The 27,676-nt window shown below is 43.0% G+C and overlaps 2 protein-coding genes and 1 non-coding gene across 8 annotated transcripts; 2 read left to right on the top strand and 1 right to left on the bottom strand.

Moving 5' to 3' along the window:
* Positions 1-13,001: 13,001 nt before the first annotated feature.
* Positions 13,002-14,371, bottom strand: ACTRT3 (actin related protein T3). Of its 4 annotated transcripts, none has more exons than XM_075569428.1 (2): positions 14,114-14,371; positions 13,002-13,990 (listed from the first exon to the last, which is right to left on the bottom strand). In XM_075569428.1, exons 1-2 carry the CDS (start codon positions 14,237-14,239, stop codon positions 13,118-13,120), a joined length of 999 nt encoding a protein of 332 aa, XP_075425543.1. In that variant the 5' UTR covers positions 14,240-14,371; the 3' UTR covers positions 13,002-13,117. The 4 variants fall into 4 exon arrangements, with proteins under 4 accessions (XP_075425543.1, XP_075425542.1, XP_075425544.1 ...); XM_075569427.1 differs by having other exon boundaries at positions 13,002-13,876; positions 13,976-14,371; XM_075569429.1 differs by having other exon boundaries at positions 13,002-13,470; positions 13,636-14,371.
* A 1,901-nt stretch (positions 14,372-16,272) lies between these two features.
* Positions 16,273-16,345, top strand: TRNAV-AAC (transfer RNA valine (anticodon AAC)). The gene has a single exon. It is a non-coding gene; the product is annotated as a tRNA-Val (tRNA).
* Positions 16,346-16,568: 223 nt separating this feature from the next.
* MYNN (myoneurin) lies at positions 16,569-27,651 on the top strand. 3 transcript variants are annotated; one of them, XM_075570638.1, is made up of 8 exons: positions 16,569-16,683; positions 18,262-18,552; positions 19,646-20,439; positions 21,375-21,534; positions 21,797-21,975; positions 22,989-23,072; positions 24,075-24,161; positions 25,308-27,651. In XM_075570638.1, the coding sequence occupies exons 2-8, from the start codon at positions 18,287-18,289 to the stop codon at positions 25,568-25,570; spliced, it is 1,833 nt and encodes a 610-aa protein (XP_075426753.1). In that variant the 5' UTR covers positions 16,569-16,683; positions 18,262-18,286; the 3' UTR covers positions 25,571-27,651. The 3 variants fall into 3 exon arrangements, with proteins under 3 accessions (XP_075426753.1, XP_075426755.1, XP_075426754.1); XM_075570640.1 differs by lacking the exon at positions 16,569-16,683 and adding an exon at positions 16,695-16,831; XM_075570639.1 differs by lacking the exon at positions 16,569-16,683 and adding an exon at positions 16,702-16,897.
* Positions 27,652-27,676: the final 25 nt, after the last annotated feature.

Raw genomic sequence — 27,676 nt, forward strand, 5'->3', positions numbered from 1 at the left:
TAACTATTATTATGTATGAGGATACTGAATGTACAGGATGTATATAACTAAATGTACTGTATATACTGTACGTGTATTCCAACCCAATTAGATTGTAAGCTCTTCGGAGCAGGGACACCTCTTCCACAATGTTACTTTTATGTCTGAAGCACTTATTCCCATGATTTGTTATTTGTTATTTATATGATTGTCACGTGTATTACCGCTGTGAAGCGCTATGTACATTAATGGCGCTATATAAATAAAGACATACAATACAGACCATGTTAATGAGTACATATGCAATGTTAGGGGGCAACATGGGGTTGAGTTAGGGGAGTGTAACCCCCCTCCTAAAGGGTTCTATCATGACTGTTGTATGTTGAGCCCCCACCGGGTTGCTATGGGGATCCAGATGTCATGCAGGAGTATTTAATGAAGAAATACTTATTCTAGGTTAGGTTCCAGGAGGACATGAGGAGAGGAGCCTCAGGGAGAGTAGATCCGTAATGTTTCTAAAGTACTAGTATAGACCAGGCCCCCTGTTTATTATGTTGTAGATAGGGACAGTATACATCAATTTAGGATCCCTGAAAGAAGGAACCGAGTCCTGAATATGTAATGAAAAGGAATATGGCCATAGAGGGCCGCAAGAAAGAGGGCTACCAGGTACCGGCGGATCAGTTCTAACCGCGGATCGGCGCTAATATTCCTCATCAGTCTGTATGGAAGAGGCAGTTCCCAAACAGGCAAAAGATATTGGTCAAGTAAGAAAAGACCCAGTAGTATTCCCGTAATGGCTTAGAGTAATCGGATTAATAGAAGAAACAAGGGGGGGCCGGGTCCCACACTTACTCAGAGCAACTAAGTAAAATACCTTAATTTCAGTGTTAAGTGGGCACTCATGAAGAACTTTATTCATGCATGTCTATTATAAAACCCAATACAACATTGTTAACATGTGTGAGTGGTCCCTGTCCACAGGGACACGAATAAATGACAGTACTACAAACGTTCCTGGCACCCATTATTCTACAACCTCATTCTGCTACCTCATCGCCCAGCTACCTGAATCCAGCCGGAGTCAGGGTAACCCATGAGGAGTAGCCATATACAACACACCAACCTAATCTCCCAAGAAGCCAGACAGCAAGGGTTACACTAGCATCCCCACCTCTCGGGGTTCCCAGGAGCGTTTGCTTGAGCGTCCCCACCCCTCAGGGTTCCTGTAGCGTTTGGCTGTGCGTCCCCACCCTTTGGGGTTCCTAGTAGCCTTTGGCTGTGCGTCCCCACCTCTCGGGGTTCCCAGTAGCGTTTGGCTGTGCTTCGCCACCTCTCGGGGTTCCCAGTAGCGTTTGGCTGTGCGTCCCCACACCTCAGGTCTTCCCAGTAGCGTTTGGCTGTGCGTATCAACGTGTGCCTCAGTCTACACGTTACACCCAGGTGTGCTTACGTCAATCTACCAGTTGGTCCATACGTCCTGCCATTCTGACCCTACACAAAACAATGATATAATAGAGGACTAGCTGACTACTTGTTTGGTTAATATTTGCCTATATCTAAGTTATGCTTGTTGTGTTTTATTTGAAGGCATTTATTTGCAATGCATTGGTAGCCGCAGGCACCAACGGGGTTAATAATTTTCGTTTGGTAACAGATAGACAGACGGGTAACTCCAGTCCTCAAAGGCTACCAACAGGTCAGATTTCAGGATATCCCTGCTTCAGCACTGATTGAGCCCCCTCTGCTGAAGCTGGGATATCCTTACAACCTGACCTTTTGGTGGCCCTTGGGGACTGAAGTTGTCCGCCCCTGAGACAGAGGACGGTACCGTGTTAACCTCTAGAGTAGACAGAAAAAGATTTTGTGAGAAATATTATTACATTCCACTTGTGAGATCATAACTCAATATTAACTCGTGTTCAATGCCTTATTTGCTGCAATGTGTAACGTCAATTGATATGGAAATTATTATTATTACTGTGCAGACTTTATGAATATATTGTTAGTGAATAAAGTGATATTTGTGGTTGAAAACCTTATTTATTTTTTTTTGACCGGGCAGGATACTAACGAAAGTTGCAGTTTAGTAAATCTAGGCCCAAATACTAAATTGTCACATTTGAGAGAACACCCGCCAGCTGTGCATCATCACTAACATGCTCGGCCTGAATTTGGCCTCAAAGATTCCAAGTGCCATGGATATTTGTATAAAAGCTAAGTGACAACTAATTGGAATACTACAAATAAGTCTTCTCGAGCTTCAATCACGTAAAACGAATCTCCGATTACACTTAACAAGGTTAGTACACAAAAATAAAGAGGAGCTCTGTGAGGCTAAAATAACACTCTGCTGGCCTCCGGAGAGGCTATTAAAATATGTATGTGTTTCAGAACAGCAGAGAAGACCTATGGCGGTAATGCAATAAAAATGTTTTCTATAATCCACTTTCTAATGATCTGCCAGACTCCGGTTCACCTTCTGGGAACAATGTTGTTTTCATTTAAAAGCCTGTGAACATTGCTTGTCAATATTAGTAGATCTCAAAAGAGAGAACGGCCTTTATTTAAGAACTTTTTTTTACATTCCTACCAATACACACACACATTATATGTATGTATCATATGTATATATACTAATTTCCGAAGGATTGTACATAACTGCGCTAATTTAAAGCAGAACTCATGAAATAAACTATTACATGTATTTAAGACTAACAAAGAATGGTTTAACAAATGTTTTAGTTCATTGCTACCAAAAGAGACATGTGGGTTGAAATAGTAGCAATGTTTAATGTCAGATCAAAATACGTAACACAGGAGATCATAAGGATGATTAAAGGGAATTCTTTAACCTTGTGGGCATGGCAGGAAAAACACAGATCCTCCAAGTTTTGGGGAGAGAAACCGGGGCAGTTAATTGTACTTCTCCATTCCAGTCTTTTCAGCATGGAGACTTTAAAATGATGATAGCTTTTCATGCATGTATGATGACATTCAGAAAAATAAATTAAAGCTAACCTGCGGTAGAAAAAAAAGTTTAAAAAAATACAAAAAGTAGTCCCACTATAACAAGGTGGGTAACCAGGAAATTGGGCTGTATAGAGGGGAAGTATTTTCAGCAATAAGCTGCTGATGCCACACTAAGGCCTTGACCCCGCTGCCTACTACAGCGTCCGCTGTGGCGGACGCTGAATGGACGAGAGCCCTCCCCTCAATGGCGCCAGGCCCGCTGTGAGGGGGGGGCGCAGCGCTGGGGCGAGAGCTGCTCCTGCTCTCAATAGAATTGAGAGCAGGACTCGCGTCGAGCGATACGGCACGCCCCCCGGCGGTTCAGCCAATGAGGGCGAACCCTCGGGGTGACATCATGGCCGTGCCCCGTCACTCCCCCGCCACGCCACGCCCCCCCCCCCCCCCCCGGTCTCTCTTCCTGCAGTGAGCTGCAGACCAGGTAATCGGCTGCACGCGCCGCCAATCTCGTGGGCGCACGTTGCAGCGGAGATACCGGGGCCTTAGCCTAACACTTTCGTTGCCAAACTCGCTGAAGGATTCTGGGCTTTTGATTTTGCGTGAAAAATAAAGTTATTTTCTACTGCTAATTAAAGAGTATAATACTCTGCTGCCTACAAAGGCCTATTCTTCCTCAGAGTGGGGCATACGAGTCCTTGTATCTGTACCTCTTCTGAATCAGACTTTCTGTCCTGCTCTGACAGGGACAATACCCATAGGTCAGTCCTGTCATAATACACTCAAGAAAACTTGTTAATATCCAGACAATGAGGACATATAACACACTCTAACGCCCCACTGCAATCTGTAATAATTTCCTGGGGGCGCTTTCTGAGGCTGACAGCGTAAGAAAGAAAGTGCTCGAATAAATAAAAATAAATAAAACTGCTTTTATAGCAGTCTGCAAGGAAGGAAGAGTTGGAATAGCACATACAAAGATTGTATCGGGCAAAATATCTGCATGCTAGTAATTGTAGCAAGCCTTCTTGGAAAGTTGAAGATAATGGTATCTACCCCTGAGAATGTGATAAGAAGGAAAGGTGACAAAAATTAGCACAATCCATCACTACACTCCATTGTTGAACCAGGGTCAGACCCTGGTTATGTTTTTAACATACTTGTCTTCAAGTATGAAAGGGGCAATAAGACTTTCCGGACAGCCAAAAGCTGTTATAAGACAGGAGAATGTACACTGTGTGTGTTACAGAGCAATTCAAGCTGTTTCCTGTGATGAAAAACGTAATGGTTGTAGAGTGGACATAGTGTAGCAGCACTAAGTACATCAGATGCCATGGTGCAGTTGTTTAAAAGAACATTCATGTGATGAAAGAAATGATGGAATTCAGCTCTTGAGAGAGTTCTTAGCCTGGAGGAAACTTTAAGTGGAGATATCAAAGCCTCTCCAATTTCTAGAAAAGTCTTGCGCATGAAACACTATCAACCTTATGCAAACAGGGCTTGCACAAACCACTCTCCTAATATAGTCATGTTAACAAAAGAATACTTTAGAAGTGTGTAAAATTGCTGTTCCCAAGACGTCAATAGCATGGCCGATTCCAAGCATTCCACCCAGCAGAAAACAATGAGGAATTAAGCTGGACTCAACAGCGTGGCAGCATTTAATGATTACTGGGCAATTGACTTTATGAAACAAAAACGTCATACTAAGAAAGTGACAATTACAACCACCGCCCCAATCATTTCTATCTGGTATTTTGTTCTCCAAGATTAAACTTATTCATTGCCAGAGGCCCAGATAATCATTCCAAAGCAATACGTTGGGTGCTTCCATTGGTAAGAACAGCAATTGCTTCCTAAGTGTCAAAACAATGGACGTGTTAGGGACAACATGATACTGTGGTGGCCATGCCAACCATATAGCTATGTACCCCAACAGAAAAACCGCTCTCGATAGGGAACTTTATAGACAATCGATGTGCAGGCGTCACCCACTGTATAATGCACTTGGATGAGCATGGGGTATGTGACAGCTTTGGGCTTTACAGTAAAAACAAAACTCAGCAAGACTACTGAGAAACTTCAATACATTGTACTCTTGATACTTTGAGCGTCAAAAATGTAAAAAAAAAATGTACTACTGTAGCTACTTCTTGGTATATACAGTACAAGGAAATTGCAATTAGATTTTTTTTTTTAGCCCAAGTGTATACAGTATATCAATATAACTTACATGTGAGATCATCTGTACTTTTTGTTCTGGCCATTCTTTTACCATAATAATGAATGTTTAGTCTCATTGATGTCATTCTCTTTGATTAAAAAGGAACAAATTTCCAATTTTTAGAACACCGCTTATTATTTCTGCTACAATTTATATTGCAACCATTGCTTTAAATTGTGTGCAGTCTACAGTATAAGCGACATGCTTTAAAATGAATAAACATTGCCATCTACTGGAAAAAAGGGTTAATAACATATCTATATAAATATATATGGGCCAAACTATATTTTCGTCAGGATCCCAAATTGACGGGTATTTTGTCACTTCTAGTAATACGGTGAGTATTCCAGTTTTGAAATTACATGATGACAAGTTACCACCATTCTTGATTAAAATGCTTCATTGTATTTGTTTGTGCTCATTTGCATGCATTTCCCAGAATCCCTGGCTGCAGTGGAAGCATTGTATGCTTAGAGATAATAGTGAAAAGCAGGGTTGCAGACCTGTCTGAGACATGTGAATGTGCTCACGTGGTATTTTTAGTTGCTGTATTTTAATTAATGTAACAGAGGAGCTAAACTTGCATATATTCACAAATTGAGAACATTGGACATTTGTTGCCTGCAAAAAAATGTGTTGCAATTGCAAATATCTGCCTTGTACTATTAGCTTAAAAATCGACCAAAATGATACCATTCACTCAAAATACTGCATTTTTCAGATGCTATAAAAAAATAAAATTAAAAAAAAAGGTAAAGTTGGCACAAATTTGGAATTTAAGTGATTTTTTCCCCCCACAATGTTTGCGGAATCTGAAGGGGGAAAAACATGTATAAAACCTTGGAATGTGAACAATTGCAAACATTCAATGCGTTAGTGAGAATATAAATGTCACTTCTTGTTCATCTTGAAGTTATTCTAATATATGGCAAATAAAAATAGCACTTGTGAGCACATTCAGGTGTCTCAGACAGGTCTGCAGCCTGCCTTTCCCCATTATCTCTTAGGCCGCGATTATAGTGGCGGCGCGCACAAACTAATGGAGACCAATGAAGGCACACAGTGCGCAGTCACTACGGAGTGACAGATTACAGAGGAGACAACTGAAATTGTTTTTGCAGCGCGATGTTCGTGTTACGTATGCAGTTCAGCCAATGAGGGTGAACCGCTCACGGAACATCGCAGCCACGCCTCTGTCGCCTTCAGCTGTTTATCTTTTGCATGTGCGTCATGCACGGGCACTACAGTTGCAGCCTTAGCATAAAGTGCTTACACTGCAGCCAGGGATTCTGGGAAATTACATGCAAATGTGCAGTCACCTAATATATGTAGTAACACAGGTGGGAGAGGGAGTAGGGGGTATGATACATTTTATTGGACCAACAAGTAGTTGAAATGTTACAAGCTTTCCAACCTCTCTTCATTGTGTACAGCAGGGCCCCGCTTCTCGGCGATCCGCTGACACGGCGGCACCGAGAAGGGGGCCGCCATGTTGAATTTAAAATCACACATGCGCAGAACGGGCGGGTGCGCCCGGCGCGCATGCGCAGACCACAGGTCGCACATGCGGTTTGCGCATGCGCAGCACTGAAAATCTCCGCATTCGCTTTCAGGCGATTTTCACTATACGGCGGACCTCTGGAACGGAACCCGCCGTATACCCGGGGCCCTGCTGTATGTCAGAAATACAGAAACACTATATTATATAGTGTAGGAGATGTTATGGATGTAGACAGGAAGTGTGAAATAAGATAAGGTAGAAACAGGTAGCCTGGTGTGAAAATGAACAGTAGAGACACACTGTCGAAGACAGAATGAATGGTCAAGATATAGTCTTTATTTAATGGTCTGTATAGCACATTGTATTTACACGTTTGGGCCCTCATGTTTCCGTTACGACGCATTTAAATTTAATGAAGAAACTGGAACACCACTGTTGATCTTGGAAGATCCACAAGTTTATTTAAAAAGATATTTGGGCACACTGTATGGCAGCCGTTAGCTCTCCTCTTCTTCCCCCCTCCCCGTTTCACAGGCTGCCCCACCACTGCGGCTCAGTGGGGGGGGCTCCTCCCCCCCAAATCACCACCAGCCGTCCCACCACCTACCCCCCCCGCAAAGTGCCACCAGCCCACACACATCACCGCAGCCCATCTAACCAGCTCCCTCCCCCCGCAATACTGCCGGGTCCCCGCATTGCCACCAAACATCCTTATGCTGGCAATCACAGGTAACCAACCCTTTGAGCCACCAGCACCCCCCCTCAACCACCTGAAACCCCCCCTCCGCTGCCAACCATCCCACACCCTCACCTTGAAAATATAAAAATAAACAGGTTGCATTGTAATGTTTTTTTTCGGTAGGACAATAAGAAAACAGTTACGTTCAAGTTGCGCGCTAAAACATTTTTTCGTGGTAGGTGCGCTATGGGTTGGGGGGGAGCCACCCTACTCTTCATTTGTCCTCGGCCCCATGATTTCTGTTGGCAACCCTGCTCCCGCCCGCCACCGCAGTGGACAAGCCGCCCCACACTATGTCAGCTGTCGCCAACATGAGCTACCGCCACCGAGCTCTGAAGGGAGGTGGGGGGGGGGGGGGGAAGAAGAGAGTCCCTACCCAAAGGTGAGCCACCGCCACCAACCTCTGTAGGAGGGGTGGGGGGCGATTACACCCCCCCAGGGTGCCACCGCCTAGCTGTGAAGGGGGGGTGGGGAGAAATTGGAAATGCGAAGGGGGGGGGGGGGGGGTGGAGCTGTCAAAGGGGGGAGGGAAGCAGAGATAGGGGTTGAGCAGAGAGTGGGAAAATTACATTCCGGGCAACGCCGGGTATATCAGCTAGTAAAAAATAAAATTAAAAAGTGATGTTAACACTTAGTCCTGAACAATATGACCACTGCAGTATATATACCGAGGTTATTTCTTTAACTATTCCAGTGTAATATGTGTCAGCGAGCAGAGAAGAAACAGACCAGATTTATCCAGGGCTGAAACAGAGGGAGAAAGGGGGTTACAGGCCAGATAGGTCTAGAACACATTACAAAGTAAAAACAGCTGCAGGATTTTCTGGCACCAACAGAAAAGAAACAACTAATTTACGGAGCATGCACCACTAACCTCCCCGGCACTGTGCAGGTTAAAGCAACCTCATACATCCCACAATAGCCCAGAAACTGTCATGCATCCTCTTCACATAACCCTCCCCCATCGCTCTGCCCGTCCCCCAGCTAATCACATGGCAGAAGTAGACTTAACCCTTTCACTGTCATTGCCAGGAAAGCATTGATCTGCAATGCATATGCAAAGTTAACCCTTCCGTTGCCATACACAGCCAGCCCCCAGGCACTGCACAGCCCTGCAGGATTCATCCCATTGCTTACAGATGCTCCATGTCACTCCCATTGTACTTAGCTCACAACCATGCGACCCTAGAAAGGGGGGGGTCCCCAAACTCTACAGGAAACACACCCTACCCCGGTACAGGGTGTCGGAGCCCCGCTCCCCTCCTGTATTCCCGGTACAGGGTGTCGGAGCCCCCCTCCCCTCCCGTATTCCCGGTACAGGGTGTCGGAGCCCCCCTCCCCTCCCGTATTCCCGGTACAGGGTGCAGGAGCCCCCCTCCCCTCCTGTATTGCCGGTACCGGGTGTCGGAGCCCCCCTCCCCTCCTGTAAACCCGGTACCGGGTGTCGGAGACCCCCCTCCCCTCCTGTATTCCCGGTACAGGGAGCAGGAGCCCCCCTCCCCTCCTGAATTCCCGGTACAGGGTGTCGGAGCCCCCCTCCACTCCTGAATTCCCGGTACTGGGTGTCGGAGCCCCCCATCCCCTCCAGTATTCCCGGTACAGGTTGCAGGAGCCCCCCTCCCCTCCGGAATTCCCGGTACAGGGTGTCGGAGCCCCCCTCCCCTCCTGTATTCCCGGTACAGGGTGCAGGAGCCCCTCTCCCCTCCTGTATTCCCGGTACAGGGTGCAGGAGCCCCCCTAAACCCGGTACAGGGTGCAGGAGCCCCCCTCCCCTCCTGTAAACCCGGTACAGGGTGCAGGAGCCCCCCTCCCCTCCTGTAAACCCGGTACAGGGTGCAGGAGCCCCCCTCCCCTCCTGTATTCCCGGTACCGGGTGTCGGAGCCCCCCCTCCCCTCCTGTAAACCCGGTACAGGGTGCAGGAGCCCCCCTCCCCTCCTGAATTCCCGGTACAGGGTGTCGGAGCCCCCCCTCCCCTCCTGTAAACCCGGTACAGGGTGCAGGAGCCCCCCTCCCCTCCTGAATTCCCGGTACAGGGTGTCGGAGCTGCGCTGCGCCCGCACATCCCACAGCTCAGGGACAGCAGGCCCGTGCAGCGCACCTCGCGTTAATCTCCCTGCCCGCGGTGTTACTGCCCGGGCTCTCCCTCCTCCGCCCCGCGGGCCCTTCTAGGCTGACAGAGACGAACTCTTCGCGGCAGCACAGGGGGGGAAGCTGACCGCGGCCTCTCATGGGGACAGGGCCGGGACAGGGAGGCCCGGGACTGGAGCAGGGTGAGGGGACACGGAGGGCCCCGGCTGACGTTTTTTGGTTCCCGCCTCTCTCTCTGCTCTCCGTGCTCGCTGAAAGTCAGCCACTAAAACAACGAGCAAACCGTGAAGAGCCGCGCTCCGAGCCCCGCGTATTAGGGTTAGTGTATAACGGGCCCTCCAAGTCCCACTGTGCGCGTCACAAGCGCTGCACCGGTATTTATACTCTTTGTGACGTCACAGCTGCCCCCTCATTTCATTCGCCGGTTGGCATTCCAATGCCCGGCCGGCGGGAACGTTTGAACCAATCAAGTGAATGAGTTTGTGCTTGCTGAGTGTTGCCACAATGTATTTATTTCATGCGATGATTACCAGCTGTAATATATATATATATATATATATATATATATATATATATATATATATATATATATATATATATATATATATATATATATATATATATATATATATATATATATATATATATATATATATATATATATATATATATATATATATATATATATATATATATATATATATATATATATATATATATATATATATATATATTATATTATATAAAGGGGAGGTAGGTGTTACATTTTATATATTTTTTTAATCATTTTTAATAATTACAATAATGTGTATATGTTTATTTAATATATTATAATGTATATATCATAATAATAATAATAATAACTTTATTTATATAGCTTATTTTCCCCCAATGGGACTCAAAGCGCTTCACAGTTACACAAAGGAAAAAAAGAAAAATACATTTCATTGTGGTACATTAATTAAATCCCCGGGTAAACAGGTCTTGAGAGCCTGTTTTTATAGATTGCCAGAGAGGGGCCTCTCGACCTGTACGAGGCAGACTGTTCCAGCGTGTTTTAGCGTGGCTAAAAGCTCGGGCGCCAAAGGAAGTGAAGGAGATTCTGGGAACTGTTGGAGTCCTTCACCTGCAGATGGAAGTGAGCGAATGGGAGATTAAGGAAACTGAAGCTCTCTCAGATAGCTGCGACCCTGGGCATGTAGAGCCTTGATTGTCAACAAGCCAATGTTGAAATAAATTTGCCATTTTACAGGCAGCCAGTGCAGACAACAGAGAACAGGTGTCATATGGTAAGAACTGGTCTGGTTAGCAGGGCCGCTTTAAACATTAGGCCGACTAGGCACAGTGCCTGGGGCCTACGAACCTTTTAGGGCCTACAATGTTTCACTTGAAAAAATACCTAAACAAAAAAAATCACAAAATAAGAGAAAACAGCCAATTTTAATTTAAAATGCATTCGAAGTATCAATACCTTTAAATATCGAAACAAAAGTATCGATGCCAAATATCGCTAGTATCAAAAGAAACAAGCAAACGATGAAATTAGCATAAACATCAGTAAGAATATCGGACACACAGGCCTCTAGAAATAAAAGTGCCTAGGGCCTACAAAGGTCTTAAAACGGCCCTGCTGGTTAGTTAACAACTTGGCCACAGCATTCTGCACTGAAGATAGCACGATGTCAAGCCTGAATAATAAAGATGCTATATTGTCTATATACATATATATTCAGAATATAACTAGTTAATATAGTATTAAGTTAGAAATTATATTGGAAAATGATTAGCTGCTTCTGCAAAGATAAGAAGCCATAAATCAGATTGAAGACAGGCAGGTGTAGAAATGTTTTATGTGACTCAAGAATCCATCTTGTTTTATTAATTTCCATTTTGTATAAAACTTGGTATGTTTAATGTCTGCTGAGTTGAATAGTATAGGATCATGCGTTTGGAATGAAAGGGTAGTTAGAAACAGTTAGGCAAAGGCAACAGTGGGCGTACGCGTGACGGGGTGCATGGCGGCGCGTGTGCCCTTCGCCAGAGCGATCTGTGGACTTCAGATTGCTCGCGACAGGGGGACACGGCCGTGACATAACACAGCTGGTCCTCCCTCATTGGCTGAACTGCCACCGTGACGTGGCCACCGTTCGGCCGCCGTGCGAAAAGACAAATTTCTTGTGCTTTGAAAATGTGGTCGCACCATTGCGCTTGATCATGCAGGCGCACGCGTGGACTATGGCCGGCCCCATAGAAGGCTGTATCTCGCGTGCGTTCACGATCACTGTGGACGAGGCCTAAGGCTAGGTTCCCGCTGCCTGCTGCAGCACCCGCAGGCAACAGAACCGCCCTTCAATGGGGCCGGGCCCACTAACTACCTTGCCCGCCACGTTGTTCAAACAGATTTCCCTGAAGACAGGAAATCTGTGCTTATAACTCGCGACGGAGCGCTGGCCACGCCCCCCCCCCCCCCCCCCAGCGATTCAGCCAATGATGGCGAACCTGTCGGGTGACGTAGTGGCCGTGCCCCCCCCGACACGCTCCCCCTGTCTTTCCTTCTGCAGCTTATCCGCAGAACGGGGATCTCAGCTGCACGCGCTGCCAGCCTGGCAGGCGCCCGTGCAGCGCCGACACCGGGGCCTGCCTTAGTTAGTAAAACAATACAATAGAGATTGGTTTTAAAGATTAGGAATACAGTTAATCCTACAGTTACTTAGTAACAGAACACGGGAGTTTTGTAAATCCAAGTAAATATTGCTTAATGAAGAAACATTGTTCTAACGTTGAAGATTGACTAAGGACATTTGGCTGAGAGCGAGAAAAACAAGTGACTGCTATGTTAAGACTGGTTAAGAAAAGTGTATAAAGATTGTGCCTGCATGTATGGGATTCAGAATCATTAACATCAACCAAGCTGAGGATTCTCCACTCTATAACCGCATTCTATATGTTTGCCTGGAAACCTGACTGAAATGATGCTGTAAAACATATTTGTTTCTGAATAAATTGAGGAAATAACCAGACCGTGGACTATTTGATAGATCACTAAAAGGTGTGACATTTATTTGCACCCATCTAAGAAGTGAATCTTCATGTACCATATTTTATATTTAATATGTATATATAATACATTGTCAATATGCCCTATGAAGATGGGAGTATTGATTTCACAACATTTTTCAATCACTTTTAAGTATGTCCACTACAATATAACATATCACAGCCTGCAAACAAACATATAATAATAATTTATTAAATTATACTTTTTTAGTTTAATACAATGACCATAATGAATCCTTACATGCAAGTTTTGCATGCTATGACTTACTCATGTAAATTGCATATCATTTTAGCAATAGATCTCTGGTAATCGTTTAATTAATTGCTGTGTTTTCCCCTTCCATTGCTTTTTATTTTGGGGGGGAAAGCTCATTCACCAGGTTTTATACATTTATAGAAATATCTAGGCATTCATAAGTAGTTTACTAAAAGCACTATTGTCAAGTCTCAAGAGGTTTCAGCTCAATAAAAATAACATTTGCAGCATAAACAGCACAATGTAGATTTTGGCAGAGCATCGTTTATTTCCACAGGACTCAATAGAGCAGTTCAAAACCATCCTTAGAAACACTTTCTGTGGACAATATTACCTCCTACTTCATTAAACTCTTCTGTTGTGACCCACATTTGCTGAAAGGCAGAAAGAGAAGAAAGTATGGAGCCTCCCATCCATACAGACAACTTCCTCTCAGGTGGAGCATATACTTTCACAGGAGTGTCGGGGGGAACCATTTTGATCATTTCCTTGGTCATACGCTCTTCAATTCCCGCAAACATGCTGGATCCACCTGACATTATCACGTTGGAATAAAAGGAGGTTCTAAGATCAATGTCACACTTCATGATGGTATTGAAGCATAGCTTGTCGATGCCTGGCGCTTCCATGCCAATGTTGGCGGGTGCAAAGAGAGTTTCTGGGCACCTAAACCTCTGGTTATGAACCTTAACAACTCTTCCATCGGGAAGTTTGTACTCTTTCTCCACATCGGCTGGCTTTTTGGCCATCTCTGCTTCTATATCTACCGCCACATAGCAGATTTTCTCTTTAATATCTCTGACAATTTCTCTTTCTGCTGTACTAACCAAAGAAATTCCGCTTTCATTCAAAATCCGCATAAGGTAATCGGTTAAGTCCCTTCCTGCCAGGTCAAGCCTGAGCACAGCATGGGGAAGGCAGTATCCCTCGAAGATGGGGACAGTGTGAGTTACACCATCCCCACTGTCCACCACACAACCTGTTGTTCTACCAGAGGAATATAGAGCCAGCACAGCTTGAATCGCAATATATATCGCGGGAACTTTGAAATTCTCGAAAAGTATCTGTGCCATCTTTTCTCTGTTAGTAAGCGGATTGAGAGGAGCCTCAGTAAGAAGTGCGGGTCTTTCAGATGCCTGCATCTTTAAGTCATTGTCATACACATTCTTCCATATCAGCTCCATGTCATCCCACGATGTGACCACACCATGTTCCACGGGATACTTGATTGAGAGGACACCCCTCTTTGCCTGTGCTTCATCTCCAATATAGAAATCTTTTTGGCCCGCACCAAGCATGACAGACTTGGCTTTCGCTCGACCGATTACGTTGGTGTAGATAAAGCGTGGCTCTTTGTCTCCTGACATTCCTATTTTAATCAGGCCCGAGCCATTGTCTAAAACCACAGCAGGTTGGAGTTCACCCATGTTGGCTGCCGAAAAACTGGTGACTTCTTAAAATTGATGGCAGCCCCTACAGCTGCTCCAATTTATTGAGCCACATCTGAAGCTACTGTAAGTAATGTCTGTGCCTGATGGTTGGCATTACATTGAGCAAACTCTGAGGTAATAATGGCATGTGTCACAAAAAGCTCTCCTGGTATGACCCTTATTTTATTACAGTCATGTTTATATGTCTCCTGTGGGAAATCAGAGACAAGATTGGTTAGTACAAACTGCTTGTAATGTGTTGTGAATTCTTTATTTTCTTCTATTTTACTTACCCCAACAATACTATTTCTTACACTCTAATTATTAAATAAAACCGTTACCGACTGTGAAAAAACACATGAAATGTGTATAGAATTGAAAAAAAATGCAACTTTTACAAAAGGTGGTATTACTGTATTGCTAAAATATGGCTGCCTCTAGAATAACAATTATGGAATCAGAATTGAAAGTAGAGAAAGGAAGACGAGAAAGAGGGAACAACTCACTATTTGTGTGCGTTTTGATGAAAGCCTATGCCACATCTATAAATTAACTGTATACACACAACAGAGCTGCTAATTTATGAGAATTAATTATCCACCATTTCCACTGCATACACGAGGAATATGTAATGTTACATAATGCCATAAACCACTCAACTGGCAACCCACTGGCCTAATGCAACCCGCAAAGGACCCTACTGTGATCCTTGGATTTAATTACTTAAAGGAGCAGTCCAAACGTCTATTTTTTTTATACATTTAATTGTATATTTTTTTTTACACAGGATTGAAGGAGGGGGTCTCTGAAGTTGAACCCCATTAATTTCAGTTCCGAGGACACCCTGCTCCTGAAGATACTCTGTAGTAGGTGCCGGTAGCCGTTCTGGCTGAGCTAGCAAGACTTTAAAGCTCCCGCATCACTTGGACCAATAGGAAGCCGAACCTGATGACATCATGGCTTCCTATTGGCCCGCAGGGCACGGAAGCTTTGAAAAGCGGCCAGTACCTGATCTCTGCTAGCCGAGCAGAGCAGCTACTGGCTGCTACTACAGAGGTAAGTATCACCGGAAGCAGGGGATCCCCCGAGCTGAAATGAATGGGGTTCAGCGACGTAGACCCCCTGCGTCAATCCTATGTAAAAAATGAAAAACAAATTAAAAAAAGCTTGGCTTGGCACTTGGAGCAACTAGTATGACTCAAGTGCAATTTGTCACACTGAAACTCACTTGTAAGTTAAGGTAATGTACATATACAGGCAGTCCTCGTTATCCGACGTTCCGCGTACTGACAAACGCGTTATCCGACGCCGCACAATGTAGTCCCCGGATGCATTGTCCGACACAGAGTTCACGTATCCGACGGTCACCACCGCCGATTAACATTTGACCCACTTTCCGACGGTCCGTTAACCGACGGCGGTTTGCGGGACGCATTCCGTCGGATAACTGAGGACCCACTGTGTAGGGTACACACTTATAAATGCTTGCAACATGTTGAAATATTATCATTTTCAAATCTTTACATGTTTCGTAAATTACTTTGCAATAAGCTTATGGCCCTTCTACGCCTACATCTTTTGGGATCTGGCTGCGTTAGAGAATGGGGTTGAAGAGTGTCTAGCAGCTAAAGTCCTTAATGGGCAGCACACCTGTGAAAACATATTTGACATATAGTAAGTGCACTATGGTTTCTAATTCCTCAGGGCACGTATGAGGAAACTGTTCAATAAGTATGTGGTAAGCAACCAAAGTCTGGCTTGGACATGCACATAATAAATAAGACATATTTACTCGCAGTCACATGTGAGAGCACGGTTTCTATATGAGGTCTATCGTGGTAATCATGGAATCTCTCCTACAATTATCATTTCATCAGTCATCAGGTTTTCAGGTTTAATAAAAAAGGTACAATAAATCCACCCCCCAAGAAATGAATTTTTTTTTTCCAATGAGAAGGTGGATCATAAAAAGCCCTACACCTCATTCATGTATTCCGTATAATAGATAGAGTACTGCGGGCCACATAACAGTTTCCGTAGTGTAGTGGTTATCACGTTCGCCTAACACGCGAAAGGTCCCCGGTTCGAAACCGGGCGGAAACACTTAATTTTATTTCTTTATTTGTGTGTGTGGTGGAGGGGAGGAGGCAGGTTGTTCAAATCTCATGAACATTTTCACTTCAATCGGGTAGGTTTGTAATTTTACAACATGTCCGTGATGATTGAGATGTGCTGTTCGGAAGGTAGGGGGGGGGAGGGGAGTCTGTGCCTTGCACACCTTTGGGAAAGCTCCCGATGCCCTCTCAAAGTCACACACTGCCTCCTCCGCTGCAGGATGTGAAGGGTTAAATCCGTCCAGTGACGTCATCCCCCCCGTAGGAGCGTGCCGTGCGTCTGACGTCACGGATAACATGGCTGGATGAAGCGGTGGGGAGCTGCAGGTCAGTGTGGGGTCTCTGGGCGTGGGGTGTGTGCGCGCGTGCAGCCGCACGGGCCTCCAGCCCCAGTCACCCGCCTTGCTGCCCCAGTCCAGGGGAGGGTCTCTGTCCGCCCAGGTGCTGCTGGGTCAGTCGGATTTTAACCCCCTAGGTACCAGAGAAACATGCTAAGTAAAAACTCACTCTCACTGTGTCTCTCTCAGCATGTGCACTAAAGGTACCTCTATATATAATCCAAACGTGTGCCCTATAGGTACCTCTGTGTATATATAATCTAAGTGTGTGTCATATAGGTACCTCTGTGTATATATAATCCAAGTGTGTATCATATAGGTACCTCTGTGTATATATAATCCAAGTGTGTGCCCTATAGGTACCTCTGTGTATATAATACAAACGTGTGCACTATAGTTTTCTTCATCGCTCCTCTTCTGGGCACTCGGGTGTTAAAATTGCTGCAGAACTGGTCCAGGTGCAGGGCTCTGTAGTTTTAGCTATTCCTTTTTCTGTAAGTATGTTTTGATCTCATGTAATTCGTGTACGAGTTCAGGAGGGACTTCAACTTCTTTTCACTGTGGAGTTTAAATCACTTGTATAAAATGAAGACCCTGATTGAAAGAATTAAAATCCAGCATCTCTATATTAGCCGCTGTATAACAGTAGCTTCTACCAGTGCTTTATGAGTAAAGCTAGACTTGGAGTGGTCATTACCAAATGATTCCTGGATGCTAGAAAAGCTCTTCTTTCATGTGAGACCCTTGTTTCATTGGGTCACATTAATGAGTCATATCTCAAATACAGGCACCGGCAAGAATGACGTTTAACAAAAAAAGTGGCTTTAATAATTCCATAGAACACCAAAGTATCCCTTTTGGAGACTGGACAGGAAAGGACAGGTAACTGTCCAGCTCCCTTGGTGATGTAGATGACTGAATATGGTCATAGAGCCTCCCCCTCATGATGTAGAGACACATCTAAGTCATCCAGGTGCGTAGGAAATACAGCCTTGCATCTCTTACCTTCAGCTAAATATTGGCCATTGTGCCTGGGAACTGCAAGCTGCTGGGCCAGCAATCTGCAGATGGCTCTTCCTCATATTGGTCCTAGTGAAGGACAGGCACAACCTATGAAGCGTGTGCCTCCCATTAGAGTGAAAACATGTTCCCTTATTCCCAGAGCCCTGGTACATGCCCTGCTGAATATTCACAAAGGCAGGACCGCATACCTGACATCATTTATCACACAAGATCAAGGAGGTGGCACACCTACTTTGAGTGAAAAAGATAAGTGGCACTCCAGTTGACTTATGCTAATTAAAGAATATTTAATTAAATAGGATCCACGTTTCGGTCCCAGCATGGGCCTTTCTTAAGTGACTGAAATGTAGATCCTGTTTAAATTATCTTTATTTAGCACAAGTCCACTGTAATGTCACTTATGTGAAAAAGATATTTCTCCAGACAGCTACTTTCAGAACGTTGTTGACATGTCATTATTCTGTATCTTGTTATACATTACATTGTAATTTTCTGTCTTTTTTTTTTAACTAGGCGTGTCTATTTTTTTGTTTTGTTATACTAGGTGTGGGATTACACTTCCTGCCATCATGCCGTATTCAAATCACTGTAAACAGCTCTTAGACAAGCTAAACAAACAGCGAGAGGCTGGCTTCCTGTGCGACTGCACCATTTTTATTGGCGAGTTCCAGTTCAAGGCTCACAGAAATGTGCTGGCTTCCTTCAGTGAATATTTCAGAGCGTTTTTCAAGGACACACTGGATAGCATTGTTCTTCTGGATCAGAATCAAGTGTCGCCCATTGGATGCCAAACACTTCTGGACTTTATTTACAGTGGAGATCTAAATTTTGATAGGTGAAGTACATATTTTGTATCTGTTTTACTGTGGAGTGTAACATTAGAAGAACATTAGGGTATCACTGTGTAGTCAGAGGACTGAAGCTTAGAAAAAGATCAGTTATGAACCAGTGACATTGATGGTTAAAGCAATTACAGAAACGTATCTTTTGATTAAAAAAAGATTTGAATGAAATGTTGGTGAATAGTAGTAAGTTTGGTAGGTTCAGTTATTTCTTCTCTTCCAAATAAATGTAAGTATGTTTTCCATTTCTCTAGATATTTAGTCGCCCTGGCTTTTTTGTCTAATCTTTTTGAATCGTGCGATCAGAGTATGTCAGATGAAATATCTGTTAGTTTAGATCAGGGGTGGCCAGTCCTCAAGGGCCACCAACAGGTCAGGTTTTCAGGCTATCCCATCTTCAGCACAGGTGGCTCAATCAGAGGCTCCGTCTAACTGAGCCTCTGATTGAGCCACCTGTGCTGAAGCAAGGATTGATTGAGCCACCTGTGCTGAAGCAGGGATATCCTGAAAACCTGACCGGTTGGTACTCCTTGAGGACTGGAGTTTGCTACCCCTGGTTTAGATAGTCGGGGGCTAAATTTAATTAGTGGTTGAATGTGAAATAAAATGTTTTAAGACAATTACTCGGTTTATGTCGACATTGTAGAACCTGTTAAGATTTGGATTAGAGGTTTTGTATTTGGCACAATTGTTTAGGAGCTGCTGGGGAAAAAATATATAGCGTATATGGTGTTAAATATTCTTTTTTTAAATAGTGTATATTTTCTTTTTCAAGACTTGTATCAAATGTCTATTTAGACAAGTCTGAGAATAACTAAACGTCTGTCATTTATTTCAAGACATGTTTGATCATACCATAAAAGTATCGATTCTCCTTTGGCTATCAAATGGCTCCATATAAGTTTTACATTTTGGTTGTGACAACGTATATTTGTATATTACAGCATCCCCATGTATTGTATACGTGTTAAAAAAAAAGAAGCCTTAATTAACATCAATCCAATACTAATGTCTTGTGTTGTTTTCTTTTTGTTTGTTTTTTTTTTTTTAATACTATTTTTTTATTTTTGTGTTATTTCCATGCAGTTGCAATATCGAAGAAATCCAGCTGGCTGCAGAGCATCTCAAACTAGAGGAAGTCGTCTCAAAATGCAAAGTAACAATGGAATCCGTTGTGGTCCTGGCCAAACCTTGTGTTACAGAGATGCCTCAGACAGAGACTTCCCTGGACCCACCTGAACCGTATTCTCTCCTCAGTCCAGCAGACGAAAGTAACCTGGAAAAAACAGAAGCTGTGTGCGCACAGGTAGAAGCAAAGAAAAAGATCTCAGTAAAAAAGACCCCTAGAAGCAAAAGATGGAAGAAAGTAATGCGTTCTCATCATAAAGCTCAGAAAAATGCTCTGCCGTATCAGAAATCTGTTCCAATAAACTCATCTGATCTCACCTTGGATGCAAATAAACTGGCGACGTGTTTAACAGAGCAGGCCGCTCTAGATAACGATAGCTGTGTGTTGCAGTTTACATCTGCGCTAGACTGTGAAACGTTCCTAACGGAAGACATTATTGTACAAACTGCAAATGTGAAGCAGAAGCAGGCAAAATCCCAGCAGAACTGTGCTCTGAAAGAACACTGCATGTCTAATATTGTGAGTGTAACTAATATGTGTAAGATGGAGAGCTCCGAGAAAGAACTGGATGATCAAAAATACTCCAAGAATAAGCCCGTGTGCAACACCTGTGGCAAGGTATTCTCAGAAGCCAGCAGTCTCAGGCGGCACATGAGGATCCACAAAGGGGTAAAACCGTATGTGTGTCATCTATGTGGAAAAGCCTTTACTCAGTGTAACCAACTGAAAACACATGTAAGAACCCATACAGGTAAGGGACATTATATATCTATGTCTATTGCAACAGTCTTGGGAATCATGTCTTTATGGCTGTGTGTGGTCTGTTAAATGTGAGCTATAACTTGGTTGATTACACCTTGATTTGGGTCTTTGCCTTCTTTACTGTTTCTAACAGCTCTTTAAGCCCTTATTCAATACGCTATGAAGCGATCTTACCTGTACTGGGTAAGATTGTAGTCCTGTTCATTTGAATGGAGCTGATCTCTTCTCGGTAGCTTCACACCATATTGAATAAGGGCTTTAGAGCAGGGGTGCTCAACTCCAGTCATCAAGCCCCCCCAACAGGTCAGGTTTGCAGGATATCCCAGCTTCAGCACAGGGGACTCAATCAGAGGCTCAGTCAAAGACTGAGCCACTTGGGCTGAAGCAGGGACTGAATGAGCTAATTGGGTTAAAGCAGGGACTGAATGAGCCACCTGGGTTGAAGCAGGGACTGATTGAGCTGCCTGTGCTGAAGCAGAGACTTAGACATCTGTGCTGAAGCTGGGATATCCTTAAAATCTTAACTGTTGGTGGTCTTGAGGACTGGAGTTGAACCCCTGCTTTAGAGATTTATTCTATATCCATCAAAATGGCCGATATATTTTCAGCCACCATTTCCCATTGACTTCAATAGTGAATTTCATCCAAATACGATCCAATCGTTCCCTTAGTGTGTCTGTATTATTATTGTTGTAGATTTGATGCAGGTTGTGATACATTTTAATGGACCAACATCATGCAATGATGGTGTATAAAACGTGTGAAACGCAACCAATTCCGAAACGGTGTATAGTTAAAAATATTCCAGCATATAACCCATGGAAAACGGTGACAAGTATACTCCAGGTATTATATTGTAACACATATTAAATTGTAGGTCCTTCTTTCCTGTCAATTGAAAAGTGCTGTTATTTTACTCCTCAGGTGAGAAGCCATATCAGTGCAAGATGTGTGAAAAAGGCTTTGCCCAGAAATGCCAGTTAGTTTTCCATAGCCGTATGCATCACGGCGAGGAGAAGCCGTATTCATGCGACGTGTGCAATATCAAGTTTGCAACATCCAGCAACCTGAAGATTCATGCAAGGTCAGTAAGGTGTCCCCAAAAGGTTTGCGAAAGTTAGTCACCTTGTGGGTTTCCTTTGTTAATAAATCCACAACCTGTCCCACATTTAATACTTCTCTTTCCTTTCTGTATTGTTTATCGTATATTTTTATCTTGTTTGGTTTCTTTTATAGCTTTATTTTACTGTACTTGTGAAGCGCTAAGAGTCCCTTTGGGAGAAAAGCGCTGTGCGAATGAATTGTATGTGAATGAATATGTTTGGTTTTACTTGCTTTCCTACCAGAAAACACAGCGGAGAAAAGCCATATGTCTGTGATAGGTGTGGGCAACGATTTGCTCAGGCCAGCACGCTGACGTACCATGTCCGTCGGCATACAGGAGAGAAACCCTATGTTTGTGATACCTGTGGGAAGGCATTTGCTGTCTCAAGTTCACTAATAACTCATGCCCGAAAGCATACAGGTAAGGTATAGTACCAGTAAGAGAGACAGCACATACTGGAAAAAAAAAAACAGGTGTGGTAAACGGTAAATAGCTACCTACAGTCTGTGAGGATCCCTAGAGATCCAATATACCGGCACAGCACAAGAGATCATCACAAAAAGTGATTTATTGGGTCAAAAATGCACACATATGCCCGATGTTTCGGTCCCCAGGGGGACTTTCAGGGGAGAGGAAGAAGGTCCCCCTGGGGACCAAAACGTCAGGCATATGTGTGCATTTTGGACCCAATAACCCACTTTTTGTGATTTTCTCTTGTGCTGTGCCGGTATATTAAATTATTAGATCTCTAGGGATCCTTACAGACTATATATAGCACAAAAAAAGAAACCACAAGAAGTCTCACTGATGAGGGGGGGGGGTGTGTGTGTGTATACATATAGAGACAGACAAAACTGTGACACACTGCGAGTGCTCATTTGCATGTCATTACCCAGAATCTCTTGCTGCATTGGAAGCATTGTCAGGGAAGAGATAATGGGGAAGGTTTGCAGACCTGTCTGAGACATGCAAATGTGATCACAAGTGGGGAATTTGCTGTACAAAACAGCGAAAATGTATAATTATAGTTTATTTTAGTTAGTGTTAGTTTAATCAGTAGCAAAGATGTATACATTATATAAAGATGTTTTATTTTAGCTTTTGTCATCATCCCAGGTGTTTTGGGATAATGTGCATATCAGGACATGCTATGTGACATCTGCATAGTATGCTACAGGTCTAGTTTGAGTTAAAACAAATATATATATTGCAGCCGGCATAGAATTCACTTTGAGTAGACCTTATGATATAAAGGTTAATTTAGACCTCTATTTTATTAGTAAATCATGAGTGGTGAACCATTTTTGAGTATTTTGTGCAGCCTTTTGTTTCATAATAAGCCTTACATTAATTCCCAGTGAGATGATTGTGGATAAGGAGATAAGCTTGCACGTGCATTGTATTACAGCTCTAATGTGTTATACTGTATGTAGGCGAGAAACCATACATTTGTGGCGTTTGTGGCAAGAGTTTCATTTCTTCCGGAGAACTTAACAAACACTTCCGGTCTCACACAGGTCAGTGTACAAAAAAGGTCAATTTTTATTCTGAACCTGTTTTTACCCACTTCATTTCAAAACCGTGCTTAGACAAAACTGTGGGACTAAGTGGATTAATAAATGATTACCGTACAATTCTTTCTTTTTTGCTTTTCCAATGAGGTTACTCCTTCACTGCAAGATTGACTTGCAATGCATCGTGTTATTATACGGTGAGGGATTATCTTGATAGAAAGGAATTCATTTATTTAATCTAGTTTTTAGTCCTTAATTAGCATCCCAAAGCAATATTGCAGATTTATGTAAGCAGGCATAACATTCTGTACTTTCTGCAATACATCAAGAATTTGAAGGATTTACATTCCTAATATATTTGAAAAGTTAGAACAGCAAAGAAGCAAGAACCCAACTAAAGCACTCACTACCCTAAATGCTGCTTTGCTGTTCTACCTATTTAACCACCTACAGCACCTCACCCTATCAACATATCCAGATACATTAAGCTGCAGCGGGGTTTCTTCATTATTATTGAACTATATTTGAAAAGTGACAGAATATTTCAGTGGTTTCCAACCTTTTTTTTTGGTTAAGGAACCCTACGTGAAACTTTGAGAAACCCTAGCCCTCTCTAATAACGCATCTCAGATCAGATGTATCGTAAGGAACCCCAGCCCTCTCTAATAGCGCGCCTGAGATCAGATACATTGTAAGGAACCCCAACCCTCTCTAATAGCGTATCTGAGATCAGATGCATTGTAAGGAACCCCAACCCTCTCTAATAGCGTATCTGAGATCAGATGCATTGTAAGGAACCCCAACCCTCTCTAATAGCGTATCTGAGATCAGATGCATTGTAAATTCTTCTGTATTTGGTACAATTTTCTAATTAACTGAAAATTGTAGAGACCCCTTTAGAGATACCCGGGGAACCCAAGGGTTCCTGGGAACTCTGGTTGAAAAACACTAGAATATTTCTAAACTAATATTGACTTCACTCGTTTTGTTTTGTTATGGTTTCAGGAGAAAGGCCATTTGTCTGTGAATTATGTGGAAATTCCTACACAGATGTAAAAAATTTGAAGAAACACAAGTCAAAAGTGCACATTGGTGAGCATACTTAATCTTTCATCTGGTATAAACTGCATGGACTAATTGGTTTAACCTATTATCATGTTATGCAAATAAAAAAAAAACCCCAGATATAATCCACACACACACACACACACACACGTGTATACACACACACACGTGTATACACACACACACGTGTATACACACACACGTATACACACACACACACGTACACATACACAATGTATACAAACAAACATGTATACACACATGTATACACACACGTGTGTATATATACACACACACGTATACACACACATACACTATCCCCAGCACCACCACATCAGCACACCGGTATCCAATGCCCCCCCCCCCCCCCCAGCACACTGGCATTCTCGGCTCCCCACCATTCCCAGCCCCCATCAACACCATCAGCACCCACACATTGGCACCTTCGCACCTCCCCATCCGCACCCCCACATCAGCAACAAACCCTCCCAAATCAGCACACCGATACAATCACCATCAGTACAGCCACAGCAGCAGTACCACCGCACACCGCCATGGGCCGCGTGGACCACTCCCCACCCAAATGCCACCCCCACACCACAAACATCCCGGGCAACGCCGGGGCTCTCAGCTAGTACTTAATAAAATCTTAGTAGCTACATAAATTAATATACCAGACTATATTTTATTGGTTCTGTGACTCTTTCTCTGTTGAACACTGTCTGTATGATGTATGCTCAGGACACAAACCTATTTAGTGTATAGAGAGCAGTGATGTTTTATACCAGGGGTGGCCAACTCCAGTCCTCAGGGGCCACCAGGTCAGGTTTTAAAGATATCCCTGCTTTAGTACTGATTAAGCCACCTGTGCTTAAGCAAGGATATCCTTAACACCTATCCTGTTGATGGCCCTGTTTTATACAATTTTATTTATATATATATATATATATATATACACAACTGTCACTGATTATATCAATTACAAGTGTAGTATCTATCACTCACATTAGTATATTATAATTTTATTTAACACTACTGTATAGTCAGTCTATTCACAATATTTTGCACATTTCACTTATATCACTTACTAGCGCTACTGTTGGTTTCTGTGTGTGTGTGTATATATAGATATAGATATATAGATATCATTTTTTTTTATATTTTTTTTTGTAGGAAGAGAGGGAACCGCAGAAATTGAAGCAATTGATAACCCTTTTAATGGCCAAGAGTCTACACAGAAAAGTCAACTGCAAGACAACCTTGATCTGAAACCATCTGAGTTGTCCTTACCGCTAACTCTTCCTATTGACCCTGAGGACCACCAAATGTTGCTGCCGCTGACCGATAACCAGTGTCTTTCTTCAGAGACTCTGTTGAGGACATCTGTGACCAGCTATTCAGAACCACAATTTATTTTTTTACAGCAGCTGTACTGACTAAGAGCTTTTGATGTGCACATAAGGAAATCCCTTACACAAAGGATGGCCAACTCCAGTCCTCAAGGGCCACCAACAGGTCAGGTTTTCAGGATATCCCTGCTTCAGCACAGGTGGGCTCAATCAGTGGCTCAGTCGTTGACTAATATCCCAAGGGATATCCTGAAAACCTGACCTGGCCCTTGATGACTGGAATTGGCCACCCCTGCCATAAATGATTCGTTCTGTGTTAAAGTGAAAAGAAACGGCGCTAACACTAATAATAATCACTAAAATGTGCAGTGAATAAACTTAATAATCAAATGATTAAAAAACGGTGATATATAAATGTGACAATAATAAAATGAATTGAATTAAGACCCCCTGCTCAAACCCTATGCATAGGAGCCAAGATATATTACAGAGTGAATTCACAATTGCTTTATTGTCTACACTTAGATTGTGTTTTGTTTCCCTTTCATGCTCCTCCTGGATTGCGAACAGAACATACATGATTCGTTGGCATATAGGCCAAACATAATTACAGGTAGTCCTCGCTATCCAATTTTCACTTTACAACGAATGGCATATCCAACGCAACCCTAAGGGCCGTTTTTCGACGCCGGAATACATTATCCAACGCTCACTGCCACTGATAACATGGGACTCACTTTACAGCGGGTTCACTATCCAACGCTACTTCCAGAAAGGGTTCTGTTGGATAACCGAGGACCGCCTGTACATGAAGATATCCCAAATTGAGTTACAATTGTGTTCAATATTGTTCAAGCTTTGTAGCTGCTCCCCCTCACCCATCAAAATAGGATTTTTGTGGGGGGAGGGGGGTGGAGAGCGGGGCAGTTATTTTAGCAAAGCTGGAGCAAAGTATACAATTGACCCAAATGTTTCACTCACGTTTTTACCATTGTATTCGTTGTTTGCCAAGAGTGCTTACATTAGGCCTTGGTGAAAGGTTAATCGGTAGCAGTGATGTGTTAGGATGAACTTGTACCCATATAACCCCTTGAGTGCAATGCTTTTATTTGGAATGTATTCCAGGCTTCACCAAAAGTGAAACGGTTTATTCCTCTGCCAGAAGGAGCCAATGCATAGCACGTCCCTTTGGCAGCCATAGTATCTTATACGCACACAGCCATTTTGCTGCTATTCAATATATACATATGTTCCACAAATAAAAGTTACGTGGTTTTTAGCCATAGGGTTGAAGTGAAGAAACCCTAATGGTTCAGCGTATCACACCAAAGGGCCATTTTTTTTACCATAACTTATTCTTTATATAGGATCTATAACAGTAGACAACGTAAAATATTTAAATGACCATAAGCACAGCCTTCCAATACCTTGATACACTAAACACAAGTCATAAGTTACAATTGAAATAAAAGGGACATAGATCACAGTTGTTATGCAAAACACTAATTTGTTTTATTAGGGCTCCATTTTAAAAGTAATTTGTATAGAGTAATGATCATGTAATTAACAAATGGTTATGTGTACATCTAAGAATTCGCTATGGCTGGGAATTTTTACATGACCTGTGCCATCTATCCAACACCCCCCCCCCCCCCCCCGTCTCATCGGCAACTTTATTTTTCATCCACCCCCATAAGCAAATATGACATGGTTTTACTTCTTTTTCAGAAGTAGCCATGTTCATGGTCACTCATGAGTTGTTGCAGTGGATTATTCTAGGTGCCTTATTGCTTTTAATTCAGGTTTAGAAAGGTTGAGGTGGTTGTTTTCTTGGTCTGGCCTAGCATAGAGACTTGCAAGTGTTACAAGTGCTTCACAGAGCTTAGTTAAATAGAAGTGAACAGTAGCCACACAAAAAAAAAATGTTCATGTTTTACGTTGGATTTTTCACCTTTCAAAAGGTTGTGCAATAAATACATTTCTGTGTTTGTTTTCAGAACACGTGTTTTACAGGTATGAAGAATTAGTTTCTCCCCCCCCCTATGTATCATGAACAAAGTGAGAAACTATAGCAAAATGCAAGTATTGGTTTTTTTTCATGTGTATTCTGTCGCCTTGTAGAATTGTGTGCATTTTTATTGTTTTAAATAAAAGTGCTTTTAATTCTCCGTGTGTGTATCACCTTCGTTTGTT

The sequence above is a fragment of the Ascaphus truei genome, chromosome 14 (assembly GCF_040206685.1).
Source record: "Ascaphus truei isolate aAscTru1 chromosome 14, aAscTru1.hap1, whole genome shotgun sequence".
NCBI classification, from domain to species: Eukaryota; Metazoa; Chordata; class Amphibia; order Anura; family Ascaphidae; genus Ascaphus; species Ascaphus truei.

Bases quoted from the DNA above. Each gene is read 5' to 3' on its own strand.
- ACTRT3 (XM_075569426.1), bottom strand. From the start codon at position 14,239: ATGGGTGAACTCCAACCTGCTGTGGTTTTAGACAATGGCTCGGGCCTG.
- MYNN (XM_075570638.1), top strand. From the start codon at position 18,287: ATGCCGTATTCAAATCACTGTAAACAGCTCTTAGACAAGCTAAACAAA. The intron at 20,440-21,374 runs GTAAGGGACATT...TTTACTCCTCAG, and splicing joins ACATGTAAGAACCCATACAG to GTGAGAAGCCATATCAGTGC. The intron at 24,162-25,307 runs GTGAGCATACTT...TTTTTTTTGTAG, and splicing joins CAAGTCAAAAGTGCACATTG to GAAGAGAGGGAACCGCAGAA.